The sequence below is a fragment of the Colletotrichum orchidophilum genome, assembly GCF_001831195.1.
Source record: "Colletotrichum orchidophilum strain IMI 309357 chromosome Unknown Scaffold_6.1, whole genome shotgun sequence".
Lineage (NCBI taxonomy): Eukaryota > Fungi > Ascomycota > Sordariomycetes > Glomerellales > Glomerellaceae > Colletotrichum > Colletotrichum orchidophilum.
This window is the reverse complement of record NW_019172962.1, coordinates 596,767-611,009: the sequence shown is the minus strand read 5'-3', so window position 1 is coordinate 611,009 and position 14,243 is coordinate 596,767. Positions and strand designations below refer to the sequence as shown.

Below are 14,243 nucleotides of genomic sequence, written 5' to 3'. Positions count from 1 at the left end.
GTGGTATCCACTATTGATACTGGTTATCAGTTTATCGCAATCGGCCGACCTTCTGCCGGCAGAAAAAAAGTTCAATTTTCCGTATGAGCTCTGGAGAGTTGGCGGGGAACTTTTTTTTGCGATTAAGCAGTGAAAGCTGGGAGGCGATCACGACGGGTTCCTGCACACCACACCTGTCAACCGCCCAACATGCCTTCCACTTCATCCGGGCGGATTACAAAGACCCGAAAGGGCAAATATTCGACTCCTCACCAAAAGAACCACCGGTGGGAGTCCTTCGCAACCAAGATCGCGAAGCTCAATGCGCTCGATCCCCTGCGAAAAGTCCGCCGACACGACCTCGATGCCGAAGACCTCGAATCCACGACATCCTACTTCCGAACCGGCCTGCAGAAATGGTCGGAGTTGAACATCTACAAAGGCTTCTCAGACTTCAAGACGAAAGCCTGGCACATGAGCGAGAGTCTGGCCCAGATTCTGCACTTTGAGGAGAAGATTTTCACGTTATTAGCAGAGGCGCTTGCGAAGCAGGAGAAGGAGGCGTTGGAGCCGCTGCTGGAACTCCTCACAGCATTCGCGCATGACATCGGCACAAGATTCGAAAAGTACTACGCGAAATCTCTAGACCTCATTATCGCTATTGCCGCCAAGCCGCAGGACGCCGACGTTATCGAATGGACCTTTGCAGCGTTGGCTTTCCTGTTCAAATACCTATCAAGGCTAATTGTGCCTAACCTGCGACCAACGTATGATGTCGTAGCGCCGCTGTTGGGAAAGGCCCGCCACCCTCCTCACATTGCTCGTTTCTCCGCTGAAGCTTTGAGTTTTCTCATCAAGAAGGCTGCCGCGCCAGCAAACCGAGAGACCGCTCTCGCCACAATTGTCAGCCACGCAAGAGACGACCTCCGGAGTACCGTCGGCGAACGCTCATTTCAGCTCTACCAAGATGGCCTCATGACCATGTTCGCCGAGGCCATGAAGGGCCCCGGCCAGACCATTCACTCGACCGGCCCGGCCGTATTCGTGTCTCTTATCAAGGCGATACCAGAAACGGAAGCGGATCTCACACAGACTACAACTTGGACCGACTTGGTATGTGGTGTTTTGACTAGCATCATACATCACTCCAACGACAAGGACCTCGCCGACGTCCTTGAGGCGATCCAAGAGCAAGCGAAGGCGGCTTTGAACGAATCCAAGCCAAGCAAGACCTGGAAGTTTGTGCCATTGATCAGGGTTCTTGGGACAGCCGCAGGTGTTCGCCACGGAAATAGAGTCAGCAACTGGCCCGTCCTCGTTGAAAATTTGACCGCCATGTTGGAATCGATGGCACAACACGCCCCTGAGGTGACGGAAGATAAGCTTGATCTTGTATGGAAACATGTCATCGTCAACGCAGCGATTGTCTGGCACCAAGCACCGATTGATGCCCTCATTCCCTCGATCAAGGACTTCATGAATGCTCTACAGAGGGAGAGGCTCATGAGGTGGTACATCCCATTCTGTGCCTACTTCTCCAATCTGGACTCGACACGGTTCCGGAGTATATTCCAGACGTATTTCCAAAGGTTTGCGCCATCCATTTTCTGTGAGGTATCAGGGAGCTAACCAAATCTAGATTCATCGTCAGCCACTGGTCCGATGGCCAGAACGAAGATATGCTGTGTGTATTCCTGCCCCGCATGGTACAGAACGGAAGTCTTCCTTCGCCAGGAGCAAAGGAGACATGCAATCTCCCGCGTAGCTGGCAAGACCAGATCGTGTCAAAGTTTGAGCGCCTCGAAAGCACACCTTTCCCGGAGCGCGGAGCGTATGACAAGGACCCCCAAACATGGAGAGATAGATGCTTGCCAAAGTACTCGGCCTTGTTGGATCTCCTTTTCTCGACTACTGTTCACCCTTCGGCCAACGCGAAGATCGCGGAACTCCTACTACGAAAGTTGAGGCTGGCGCTCAAGCCTTCCACCACACTGGCGTCGGACGAGGTTCATTTCAGCATCAGCCAAGGCTTCCATGCGTATTTACGAATGAGCAAAGCTGCGGGTCCGGTTGATCCAGCCTTAGACCCGCTCCTCCGCGCTGCTCTTCCCAGATTCAGCCGCTCGGTTGGCTTCTTGGACGCCTACCTCACCTATACTGAGCTTACACGAAACCAACCGTCGTCTGTCGACCGCCAGAGCAATGATAGCAGTGAGAGCTCAGAAGAAGATCCGGTTGTCGAGGCTCTTATTGAGAACCTGTCTGCCCCTTCGCATGAGCTCCGTCTTGCATCTCTGAAAATTCTTCAGCAATTCGAGTCACTTCCCGATGAACACCAAAGCCTTACCCTCATGCTGGACATCGAGCACACGGCTCTGGAGCTTGCTAGCCTGAGAAACGTCGCGATGCATCTTCGCAAACTCGGCCAAAATTACTCACAATTGAGCGAGAAATCTTGGCTTCTCAAGGCAATCCCATCTTTCATGTTCGGCATGTTGACTGTCAAGCTTTCGCCATTATGGGATGATACCATCACAGCCTTGAAGCTGGTCGGCGCAACCAAGACTGGCGAAGAGGCTATTACAATGACTGCTTTCAGTTGGCTGGAGACTCCATCTCCGAGATGGTCTGGGCCAGTCAGCCAGCCCTCACTCCAGGGTCGGCAAGCGATCACCGACTTTGATTGCCGGCATGTGCAAAAGCTCTGGAGCATGGCGGATGAGGTGGAGCAGGTGGTCAACAACGCCATCGATCTCATGCTCCAGTCATTTGACAAGCAGCAAGAGACTGTCGATGCTCACGCTGGAAATGCCCGGGCACAGGCACTTAAGGTGCTCACTGCAATGCCTCACTTCGCTGAGAAACGTTCTCGCAAACTTGTACCCTTTTTCCTGGCCTGGGCTGCCGTTGACGAAGACAACTCGTCCGAGAGCCAGGAGGACGAGGACGTTGAGATTAAGGGCGAAGACTGGTCTCTCCAAGATCGCAAAGGTCTAGTTGGTGTTTTCGCTCTCTTCATCAATCCGAAGGTGCTCTATCAGCACGAAAGGGTATACACTGCACTACTTCACCTCATGGAGAATGGTGACGTAGAGGTGCAAAAACTAGCGCTAAAGGCTATTCTCGCCTGGAAGCAAGAGGGTGTTCGACCTTACCAGGAGAACTTGGAGTATCTCCTCGATGAGGCTAGATTCAAGAACGAAGTCACCGTCTTCCTCCAGGGCGAATCGACGATCCGCCCCGAACACCGCGCAGAGCTTATGCCTGTTCTGCTGCGATTGCTGTACGGACGGACTATTTCCAAAAAGGGTATTTCTAGCGGTCGACATGGTCTGCAAGCCACTCGTTTGACCGTCCTGAGAAACCTCAGCGTTGAAGATACGGGTAGCTTCTTGGATATCGCGATTGGTAGTCTCAAAGGAGCGCGCGTTATCGACGAATCCGGTCTCCGCACTAACTTGTTTGATCGTGAGATTCTTCCTCCTCGCAAGCAAACTGGTTTCATGAACATGATGCTGCCTCTCATCAATGAACTCGGCCAGCATGTTGACCCTTTCGTCGAGAGACTCCTTCATCCCGTCCTTTACTGTCTCATCTTTGCCTGCCGCCGGCTTCAGGAATCTACTACCGCTGAATCGGACGAAGAGGTTGAGGAAACAAACGAGGCTTCTCAAGAGTCTCTGCTCAAGACTATCAGGACCGTGGGTGTCAAGTGTCTTATCACACTGTTCCGCAATGCGCAAGACTTCAACTGGACGCCCTTCTCTGAACCCATTGTCAACGAGGTCATTGCTCCCAGGATTGAGAAGCTGCCTGTCGAGACTGCTCAGTCGGTCTCAAGCATCATGCAGCTTCTGTCGACGTGGTCTCAGCTGCCCAAGGCAGCACTCTTTATCTCAATTAACGACCAGATCTTGCCCAAGGTCATCGAGTGCGTGTCGGTGCCAAAGGCGAAGGAAAACGTCAAGATTTTCGCCCTGAGCATCATTCGAAATCTCATCAAGTTGGCGCAGGCACCTGCTGTGGAATCCGAGTTCAATGAGCTCATCCGCACTGAGCTTCTGGATGCCAACTTGGAGTTGATGCTAAAGACTGTCACTACGACGCTGGAGACACAAACCATGAGCAATGAGCTGCTCGAGTCTTGTATCGAAACCATTGTAGAGCTCTCTCCTCTTGTTGAGACCTCCGCGAATGTGCGTGAGACGCTCAAAATTGCCACTTTCCTCCTCAACCAGCCGCCGAGACGAGTCAACCCCAGAGCCAAGGGCAAGATCCTCCTCATTCTGGAGCGGTTCATCACTATACTTAGCTCCGAGGAAGCGGAAGAGAAGACTGCTGATATTGCCATTTTCGAAACCCTGTCTTCGCTCTTCAGTTACTTCAAAGACAGAGACAACAGGCAGGCCTTGGCCCGAGTTCTCACAGTTCTGGCCGAGAAGGATATCACTCTCAAGGAGGTTGCCGAAATATGCCGCGATCTTAATGCCTTTGCACCGAGCCGCATTGACGAGCCAGACTATGACAAGCGACTTGCTGCATTCAATCGGATCACAAATAAGGAAATTGCCTTCACTGTCAAGCAGTGGCTTCCTCTGTTGCACAACTTGATTTACTACATCCGCTCAGACGAGGAGTATGGCATCCTGGCATCGAACTCTGCAGACTGCTTGCGCAAGTTCATTAGAGAGGTAGCCGCCTGCTCGGAAGAGACCTCGAAAAGCGGTTTTGAATCCCACTTAAAGACTATCCTGTTGCCCTCAATCTATACTGGGGCTCGTGAGGAGTCTGCCACCGTCAGAAGAGAGTACCTGAGAGTCTTCGGCTACCTCCTGTCGCAGATGCCGACATGGGAGCTTGTCGCGGATATGAAGGGGCTTTTGGTCAGTGATATGGCAGAAGAGACGTCAGAGTTGCCCTTCTTCTTCAACATCCTCAGTCCTGCGACTGCACGCCAGCTAGAAGCGATCAAATTGCTAAACTCTGTCAACGATACCTCAGAGTTTGGCAGTCAGAACCTGAGCCAGTTCTTCATCCCTCTTCTCGAGCACTTCATCTTCGGTCGCACTGAAGGGAGCGACGATCAGGGCTTGGGTGCCGAGGCAACTAACGCGATCGGTAGCTTGGCTCAATCTTTGGACTGGAAGCATTATCGTGTTATCCTGCAAAGATACATCAGCTACGTCGAGTCCAAGCCCAATAATCAGAAGCAGGTGATTCGACTACTTGCCAAGTTCTGCGATGCCCTCATCGTATCAGTTGAAGAGAAGGGTGCCGAGGCGATGCAGATTGACGATTCAGAGACTTCCACACCTACTAGCAAGAGACTTGTACTCACGACTCCCGCCCAAGAAAAGCTCAGCAAGGATGTCAATAACCTCTTCCTTCCCCCACTGATCAAGCACCTACACGAAAAGGATGAGTCCGAGGTCAGCTACCGTGTACCAGTCGGTGTCATCATCGTCAAGCTTCTCAAGCTTCTGCCGTCCGAAGAAATGGGTCAGAAGCTTGCTGGTGTTCTGACCGACATTTGCCACATCCTGCGCAGTAAGTCTTGGGATGCTCGTGAGATGGCAAGAGACACTCTTGTGCAAATCGCTTCGGTCCTTGGCCCGACTTACTTTGGGTTCATTTTGAAGGAATTGCGTGGCGCTCTCAAGCGAGGTTACCAACTTCACGTCATGTCCTATACCCTCCACTCGATGCTCCTCAAGGTCATTCCTCAGTTCCAGCAGGGTGATCTCGACTACACTCTCCGGTCCATCGTGGCAATCGTTATAGACGACATCTTTGGCGCTACCGGTCAAGAAAAGGATGCAGAGGGTTACATCAGCGAGATGAAGGAAGTCAAGGCAAGCAAGAGCCAGGATTCCATGGAGCTCATTGCCAAGTCGGCCTCAATCAGCCAGCTGGTTGTCCTAGTCCACCCCCTGCAGTCTCTCCTTATGGAAAAGGTGGATCTCAAGTTGGTTCGCAAAATCGACACGCTGTTGGCAAGAATCACCGCCGGTCTCATGCAGAATCCAGCCGCAGAGAGCCGCGATACTCTCATCTTCTGCTACGAGGTCATCCAAGAAGTATACAAGAGCAAGAAGCCAGAGGTGCAACCAAAGATCGACTTCCGCCTGAAGAAGTATCTCTACCAGAAGGGAGTAAAGAAGGACAACTCAGGTACCGCTGGTAAATACACCTTCAAACTCGTCAAGTTCACCTTTGATATTCTACGGTCGGTATGGAAGAAGTACGAGAGCTTGCGCACTGGCGCCAATATTGCTGGCTTTGTGCCCATCCTAGGAGACGCCATCGTCGGCGAGGAGGACGACGTTAAGGTTGCGGCCTTCAAACTTCTCACCGTACTTGTCAAGGTGCCTTTCAGCAACAACGAGGATGTTCAGCTTTACAAAGTTGCAGTCAAGGAGGCGACGAAGAGCATCTCGATGTCAACCTCGACCACAACCGATCTTTCACAGGCGGCTCTGAAGTTGCTTTCGGTCGTCCTCCGCGAGCGCAGGGACATCCCCGTCAAGGACGCAGCTATAGATATGCTCCTCGGTAAGCTCAAGGACGACCTGACGGAGACGCTCTACCGTCACGTCACCTTCAACTTTGTGCGCTCTGTTCTTGAGCGCAAGATCGAGACGGCTGTTGTCTACGATACCCTGGACTACGTCGGCACTGTTATGATCACAAACGATGACAAGGATACTCGTGATCTGGCGAGAGGCGCATTCTTCCAATTCCTCAAGGATTACCCGCAGAGAAAGGCCCGGTGGGTGAAGCAGCTCAACTTCGTTGTCGCGAACCTGACTTACGCTCGTGAGGGCGGCCGCTTGTCTGTCATGGAGGTGGTTCATCTACTTCTCATGAAGTCTGCGGATGACTTCGTGCAGGAAGTTATCTCCACTTGCTTCTTGCCCCTTGTCATGGTGCTTGCCAACGACGACAGTGAGAAGTGCTGTTTGGCTGCTGGGGAATTGATCAAGGAGATGTTCCGCAAGGCTGATAAGGAAAGGACACAGAGCTTCATGACGCTGCTTCGATCATGGGTCGAGCAAGAGGATAACCTTGCGGTGAAAAAGCTGTCGCTGCAAGCTTTCGGGTTCTTCTTCGAGGCCAAGGAACCCACGACCAAGCACAAGAAACAGCTGGAGCTGGTTGTTGGCAAGATCGGGGAGATTGTTGGAACAGGTGATATCCGCGTTGCCGATGAAGACCTTGTCAACACTGTCCTCCGCGACCTTCAGGTTCTGACAGAGAAGTATCCAGCAAGGCTCCTGGCTGCCGAATCTAAGGAACTCTGGGGAGACGTTCGTGGCTGCCTGGTTCACCCTGAGAACTCAGTTAAACTCAGTGCTACTAAGGTGTTGAGCGCATTTCTCGCGGACTACGCCGGCAAGTCAAGCAAAGCAGGAGAAATGCTGCAAGGATCCCATGGCCTAAATCTCGAGCTCGAGGACCTGGAGGAGCTCGTCAGATTGACGCTCTACGCTTTGCGAACACCAGAGATCGACGACGCGCTTGCCGAGGAGATCAAGCAGATCTTGATCTTCCTTGGCCCCCGTCTACCCGTCAAGGTGCAAACCGTGCCTGAAGCGGATACTCTGGGCGACCGCGACGAAGCTGAGGCAGAAGAAGACAGAATCGACGAGCATCGCAAGGACCTGCAGTACCTGTTCTGGAAGCTCTCGTCGATCCTGCGCAAGGACGTCCGACCGAAGTCGACCGCCATCACACCCAAGACAGTCGCGATGGAAGTTTTGGAGACGATTTGCCGTCGGGTTCCCCAGGAACATCTCGAGCCCTCGTTCAAGACTGTCCTCTACCCCTTGCAGAACCTCACAGATCCCAATATCCCCGTTCCCTATTCAACAGACGAACTCTTCAAGACCAGACTCGAAGCACTCAAGACTAGAGCGCAGATCCTCATGGACTCGCTCCAAAAGAAGTTTGGCACTGCCGATTACACAAAGCAATTGCTGTCCATCAGGGAGGAGGTGCGAACCAGGAGACAGCAGAGGTCGAGCAAGCGCAAGATCGAAGCGATTGCGCAGCCGGAGAAGTACGGCCGGGACAAGAGAAAGAAGACGGAGAAGAAGAAGGAGAGGAAGAAGGTCAGAGGCCAAGAGCACAAGCAACTCAGACAGGCGTACAAGGGGTGGTAATCATCGTCAAGTTTGCATGGGCTGGCGTTTTCGGATGAAAAAAGAGAAAGGGCATCAAGGGGTTTTAAAAGGGTGTATTTTTATAGTACAGGGGCTGACATTGCCCGTTCATATGTGAGATCTATCTTGTTTTTACAATGTGTCCCGTCTTTTCTTATCCCATGAGTGTCGATGGGTATCCGCAACGCCTTTATATGCAATTATTCCATCCGCCGACAAGCTGAGGCCACCGATTGCCCCCAATATGTCTGCAACAAGTGTCGTACATTTTTTACAGTCATTTCTGAGAGCCTCAAGCAGATTCATCCTTTTTCAGCTCCGCAGCTTGAGCCTCGGCGTCGGCATTGCTCTCGTCCGGGTAAAACTCGATGTCACCGTCCTCGCCCAGTGTGCCCCTCTTGACCAGCCTGCCCTTCTCGCGCATCAAGTCCTCAACAGTTACTTTGCGGTCGCCAAAGATGCCCAGGTGATCGCTGATGATGTGACGGTTTCGGCACGAAGGACAGGTTATGAGGACAGAGCCGTGGTGGTATCCTTGCTTAGAGACCTTGTGCCTGGAACGGGTGTCGCACGGGACGCAGGTGAAGTCGAGCTGGTAGTGCGGCGAGGTCTCCATGCGCATCTGGGCGGGAGTCTTTGCCTCGGCCTCGCGCACTGCTTTCGGCTTCGGTACGGTGTGGGCGAAGCGCGCGGCGGTTGTGGGTTGCAGAGATGGTTGTTGCACTTGTTGTTGTCGGGTCTGGAGGGCTTGGAGGATGGGGCTGCCGCGCTTGAAGGGCGAGGCACCGGGGCGAGCTTGCCGCAACAAGGGCGCGAATTTTGTGAGCGCTGAGCGAGAGGCCATTGTATTGTTCGTCTGCGATTTCGAAGGAAGTGGTGGTGGCTTTGATTTGGGTGTAAGGCTTGAAACTTAAACTCCGGTGAAGAAATTTGGTTGAGAGAGCTAGAGCTTGACTGGCCTGTTCTCAAGGTGGACTGGGAATGCCGTCATTTTTCTGGAGAGTCACTGCTGCTCCTCATTTTTTTTTTTTTTTCGGAATGAGAAAATGATGGAAACGAACGCCACATGTGGCGGGGACGTTTACCCACTTCCAAACGAGCGAATCAGGACCTTGGAGGCCCACCACTCCCGGTTGATTCGTTTGTGAAATGTAGGGATTAAGGATTAAATTGATTGGATCCAGCAGCCCGGTCGCACCTTCCGCCTCGCGTGTGGAAAGCGCGGATCATTCCGGCCTCGGGGCTCCACAGCCTTGCCCTGCCGTAGCTTCTCTGAACTTGCGACTTACATACCGAGCCTGTCTTCTGCCTCTGCGATGCCTCGTAATAAATTCCACCATTTATGCCGCAGAAATCAGAGCCCTTTGCGCGGCCACCTTCTTCTTCGCTAGCCAGGCTATTTTTGTGTCCCTCCACTGCTTTTCATAGCTCTTTGCTTCCAATATTAGGAAGCATTGTAGCCTGGCTCCCCATTTCTTGGGATCATTCAGTTCCCCGGCACACTTTCTGAGGAGAGCTACCCCGCCGCCCCCGACTCAGGCTTCCCACGATAGCTTTCTCGACCTGAAACGTCCACCCACCACGACCAAATTTCGCAGCGATAGTTCGGATACGATTTGAAAATAGACAAAGATATACCCACGATGATTTCTGGTAGAGGTGGAGGCGGTACGGCCATGCGGGCCGGGCGCATTCGGCCCCCGCGTCGCCCTGGACGAGTAAGTCCCCCCGACTCTAGCGGTCATCCACTGCTGTTGGCTACAATGTCTATCCGTTGTGTCCTGTACCTTTCAAGACGACGGCCTCAGAGCCGTATTGAATGCTTCGTTCTGTCCTCACTTGCATCACTTTCTGCCTTGTTTCTGTTCGCACGTAACGATATCGTACATTCTGTTCATGATCCACTTGATTGCCGGCCGTTCACTGGGAGTTTGTGGGTGAACATCGCCGTTCATTGGTGAGAAATATTCATAATACGAACTAACAGGTCAAAAGCTTACATCCGGTATCGATACGAGCGATTTCGAGCAGTGCTGGGAGACACTGAAGCAAGCCCTGACCGATATCCACAACCAAAACTGCAGCACGCTCTCATTCGAACAGCTTTACCGAGCTTCCTATAAGATAGTGTTGAAAAAGAAGGGCGAGATGCTCTACGATCGTGTCAAGCAGTTCGAAGAGCAGTACTTCTCCGAGCACGTCATCCCTGACATCGAAAAGCTGGTTACGGCCAACCTCATCAGCGCCGCAATGGGTGGTGCGGCTACCTCGGTCAACGAACGACGCAAGATGGGCGAGCACTTTCTTGGCGGTGTCAGAAATTCATGGGATCATCACAACACGTCAATGAATATGACAGCCGATATCTTGATGTACCTCGACCGAGGCTACACCCAGGATGCTCGTCGGCCGTCCATCTACACCGCCACAATTGGTCTATTCCGCGATCATATTCTGAGGGCGTCACTCAACTCAGGGGGGCAATATACTGTTTTTGACATACTCAACTCGGTCATCCTCGACCACGTCAACATGGAGCGCGATGGTGATACTATTGATCGTCACTTGCTGCGGAATATCATGCGGATGTTGGATTCTCTGTACGAGACAGATGAGGAACAAGAGGCAGAGAAGCTGTACTTGACAGTATTCGAGCCCGCTTACCTGGAATCTGAACGAGTGTACTACAAGCGCGAGTGTGAACGTTTGCTCCGGGATGCTGACGCTAGCGTTTGGCTGCGGCACACTCAACGCCGACTTCAAGAGGAATTCGACCGATGCGACACTACTATCCATTATGAGACGAGAGAGAGGTCCATCAAAGTCGTTGAGGAGGAGCTGATATCGGCACACCTAGACGACTTTCTCAACCTTGAGGGAAGCGGGCTCAAGTCAATGGTCAACTACGATCGTGAGGAGGAGCTATCCATTCTCTACCAGCTGGTATCACGAGTTGATCCTAAAAAGGCGTCTTTAAAGAAGATTTTGTCCGCTCGGGTGGTCGAGCTCGGTCTCGAGATTGAGCAGATGCTCAAGGAAACGAACTTTTCTGCAGCGTCTGCGCCGGCGGACGGGGAAGATAATGACGGCGGGGAGAAGGCCAAGACGCTGAGCTCATCGGCTCAGCAGACGGCTGCGGCGATCAAGTGGGTTGACGACGTGCTCAAGCTCAAGGACAAATTCGACAACTTGTGGACAAAGTGCTTCCGAGAGGATTTAATCATCCAAACCTCGCTTACAAAGAGCTTTTCCGATTTCATCAACATGTTTACCAAGAGCTCCGAGTACGTATCGCTCTTCATTGACGACAATCTTCGACGCGGAATTCGTGGTAAGACTGAGACGGAAACCGAGGCGGTGCTGGAGAAGGCCATTACCGTGATCCGGTACCTGTCAGACAAGGATCTGTTTGAGCGTTACTACCAGAAGCACCTGGCTAAGCGTCTACTCAACAACAAGTCGGAAAGTCATGATGTTGAAAAGTCGATGATCTCTCGAATGAAACAGGAGCTGGGCAACCAGTTTACGGCCAAGTTCGAGGGCATGTTCAGAGATATGGAGTCGTCTGCCGAGCTGACTTCAGGCTACCGGGACCATATCAGGGGACTGGGCGACGTGTCACGGAAGCAGATTGAGCTGGGTGTCAACATCTTGACTACCAACTCGTGGCCCCCAGAAATCATGGGTCGCACGTCACAATTTTCTGAAGGCGGTGGCTGCATCTTCCCTGAGGAGATTAAGCGACTTCAGGAAAGCTTACTCAAATACTACCTCACCAACCGTAGCGGCCGCAAGCTGACTTGGCTTGGGTCGACGGGTAGCGCCGATATTCGCTGTACCTTCCCCGCCGTTCCAGGCGGCAAGGGACCCCTAGCCCGCGAGCGCAAGTACGAGATTAACGTGCCGACGTACGGCATGGTTGTGCTTTTACTTTTCAACGAACTCGAGGAGGGCGAGGAGCTTTCGCTTGAGGAAATCCAAGCCAAGACCAACATCCCAATGCAGGATCTTGCGAGAACTCTGACTTCTTTGTCTATAGTCCCTAAGGCCAGAGTACTCGCCAAGGAACCCGCTTCCAAGGGCATCAAACCCGGCGACAAGTTCAAGTTCAACGCCTCTTTTGTTAGCAAGACGGTCCGCATCAAGGCGCCCATTATCAATGCTACAAGCAAGGTCGAGGGCGACGACGAACGGAAGGCAACTGAAGAGAAGAACAACCAGACTCGAGCCCACGTCATTGATGCCGCGCTCGTCCGCATCATGAAGTACGTATCCCGAAAGTTGGCATTTTGTCTCTTGACTGTACTAACCTAATCACAGGCAACGCAAGGAGCTTGGCCACTCGCAGCTCATCACAGAGGTCATTGACCAGCTGAGCAGTCGCTTTAAACCCGAGATCAGCCTCATCAAGAAGCGCATCGAGGATTTAATTGTGCGCGAGTACCTTGAGCGTGTAGAGGATGCGTCAACGCCGACGTATCGCTACCTCGCTTAAGAAGTAGAAACCCCCCCAACGGCCCGCCTTCGATGTGGCGAAAAACGATGGACACGATTCTCATGATAAGTTAGAGGGGCATTCATGGCTGCATTGGGGAGGTTTCTTAGGGAATTTCAAAAACTAGGCATGGCGTTCTCAAGGTGGATTGCTTGAGCAAAATGCGCATTATTTCATCAAGAACATAGGGACGGGGAAGGAGGATCTCTGAATGGCGGTTGTGGGTCACCCGGCATTTATTTCGGCCTTGGGGTGGTTCAGATGAATACGACTTTCAGATCATTGATAGTCGTTCATCATATAAGGGGATGTGATTTGTGATTGACTGTAAATACTTTGCTTCTTTCGCATGTACAGAATTCTAGGGCTAGGGATATCCATGGTCACGATATGGCTCGCCTGGTCTTTGCCAGTGGATTGACTATACACAACTTGGCAAACTCTGTGAGTTTCTCGACGTGATCCCCCATTCTAGTAGCCCATGGTCGTGATGTAGACTCGGGAGTACCCGATGGGATATAGCAGGCATTGTCTATATTTCCTTTGAACATGGAAACCCAACGTTCCAGTCCTTTCTTTGGTCGACTTCCGCCCGCGACATTTCTAATCATGATGGTCCAACGCGCCCCGGGAGGGGGGGGAAAAAAATGAAGGCAATGCTCATGCTCTCTCTCTCCTCTGCTCTTGCGTCCCGTCTCTCCAACTACATTTCTCCAAAAGACCGGAAGGGACCAACACTTCTTTTTTTTTCTTTCGTCGCAAGGTTTTGTATTGTCGTCCTTTCTGATCACGCGCATGCCAAGCACCCACCCACCAATACACACACGTCCGGCCTCTCCCCAAAATCCTGTCAACTACCTTCGTGCGCGGGAGACATTGTTGTCAGTCCTCTGCTCGTGTTCTAGCTATATCACGCCGGACGGGTGTTTGTCAGAAAGTTGCTTTCTTTGATTATATATCACTATCGCAATGAACAATTAAAATAAGAGAAAAAAAGGGAAAAAAAAGAGGACGACGTTGGCTCTTCAACTTGAGAGTCTGAATTCTTTTGGGTTGCGCTGCGAACGTCGTCTCACGAACAAGGGGGATGAACCCCCCCTTCGGTTGGAGGGGATCGAACGATCGGCGCCCTGGTAGGTCGAGCCCATTGCATCAGCAGCAGCAGCAGCAGTAACAGCAGCAGTTACAGCAACAGCAACAGCATTAGTCAGATGGAGGGTCGCGACTCGCAAGGGACCCCGGAAAAACCACCTCCAACCCTTCCCCCCCCATAAAAAAGTTGGAACTGAAGGAAGCAGGAGGGGGATCCGGATCATGCATGGGATGGCATGGCATGGCAATGCCGTTCAAAGGCCGCAGGACAGGCAGGCATTATTATCTTCCCAAAGCTGCAGCTGTTATGCCTTTGCCAATCATGGCGAAGCGAGAGCAATATGCGGCAAGATGGAGAAACCCCGTGGAATTACAAGAGGTCCCAGATTTCAGAGGCTGAGTTGCTGCTGCTGCTGCTGCTGAGCACCACACACACACACACACTCACAAACTCGCACACTCACCCACATGCGGCATGCAGAAACTGAACCTAACCGTTCCAGCCGAACGCCCGT

The 14,243-nt window shown here is 52.3% G+C and overlaps 3 protein-coding genes across 3 annotated transcripts; 2 read left to right on the top strand and 1 right to left on the bottom strand.

The window, feature by feature from the left end:
- Positions 1 to 189: 189 nt before the first annotated feature.
- Positions 190 to 8,141, top strand: CORC01_01291 (down-regulated in metastasis; the record flags this gene model as incomplete). The annotated part of the gene is made up of 2 exons (XM_022612947.1): positions 190 to 1,568; positions 1,619 to 8,141. The coding sequence occupies 2 exons, from the start codon at positions 190 to 192 to the stop codon at positions 8,139 to 8,141; spliced, it is 7,902 nt and encodes a 2,633-aa protein (XP_022480708.1).
- Positions 8,142 to 8,433: 292 nt separating this feature from the next.
- Positions 8,434 to 8,985, bottom strand: CORC01_01290 (DNL zinc finger; the record flags this gene model as incomplete). Its single annotated transcript, XM_022612946.1, has 1 exon — positions 8,434 to 8,985. The coding sequence occupies one exon, from the start codon at positions 8,983 to 8,985 to the stop codon at positions 8,434 to 8,436; it is 552 nt and encodes a 183-aa protein (XP_022480707.1).
- Positions 8,986 to 9,784: 799 nt separating this feature from the next.
- CORC01_01289 (Cullin family protein) lies at positions 9,785 to 12,636 on the top strand (the record flags this gene model as incomplete). The annotated part of the gene is made up of 3 exons (XM_022612945.1): positions 9,785 to 9,859; positions 10,137 to 12,406; positions 12,462 to 12,636. 3 exons carry the CDS (start codon positions 9,785 to 9,787, stop codon positions 12,634 to 12,636), a joined length of 2,520 nt encoding a protein of 839 aa, XP_022480706.1.
- Positions 12,637 to 14,243: the final 1,607 nt, after the last annotated feature.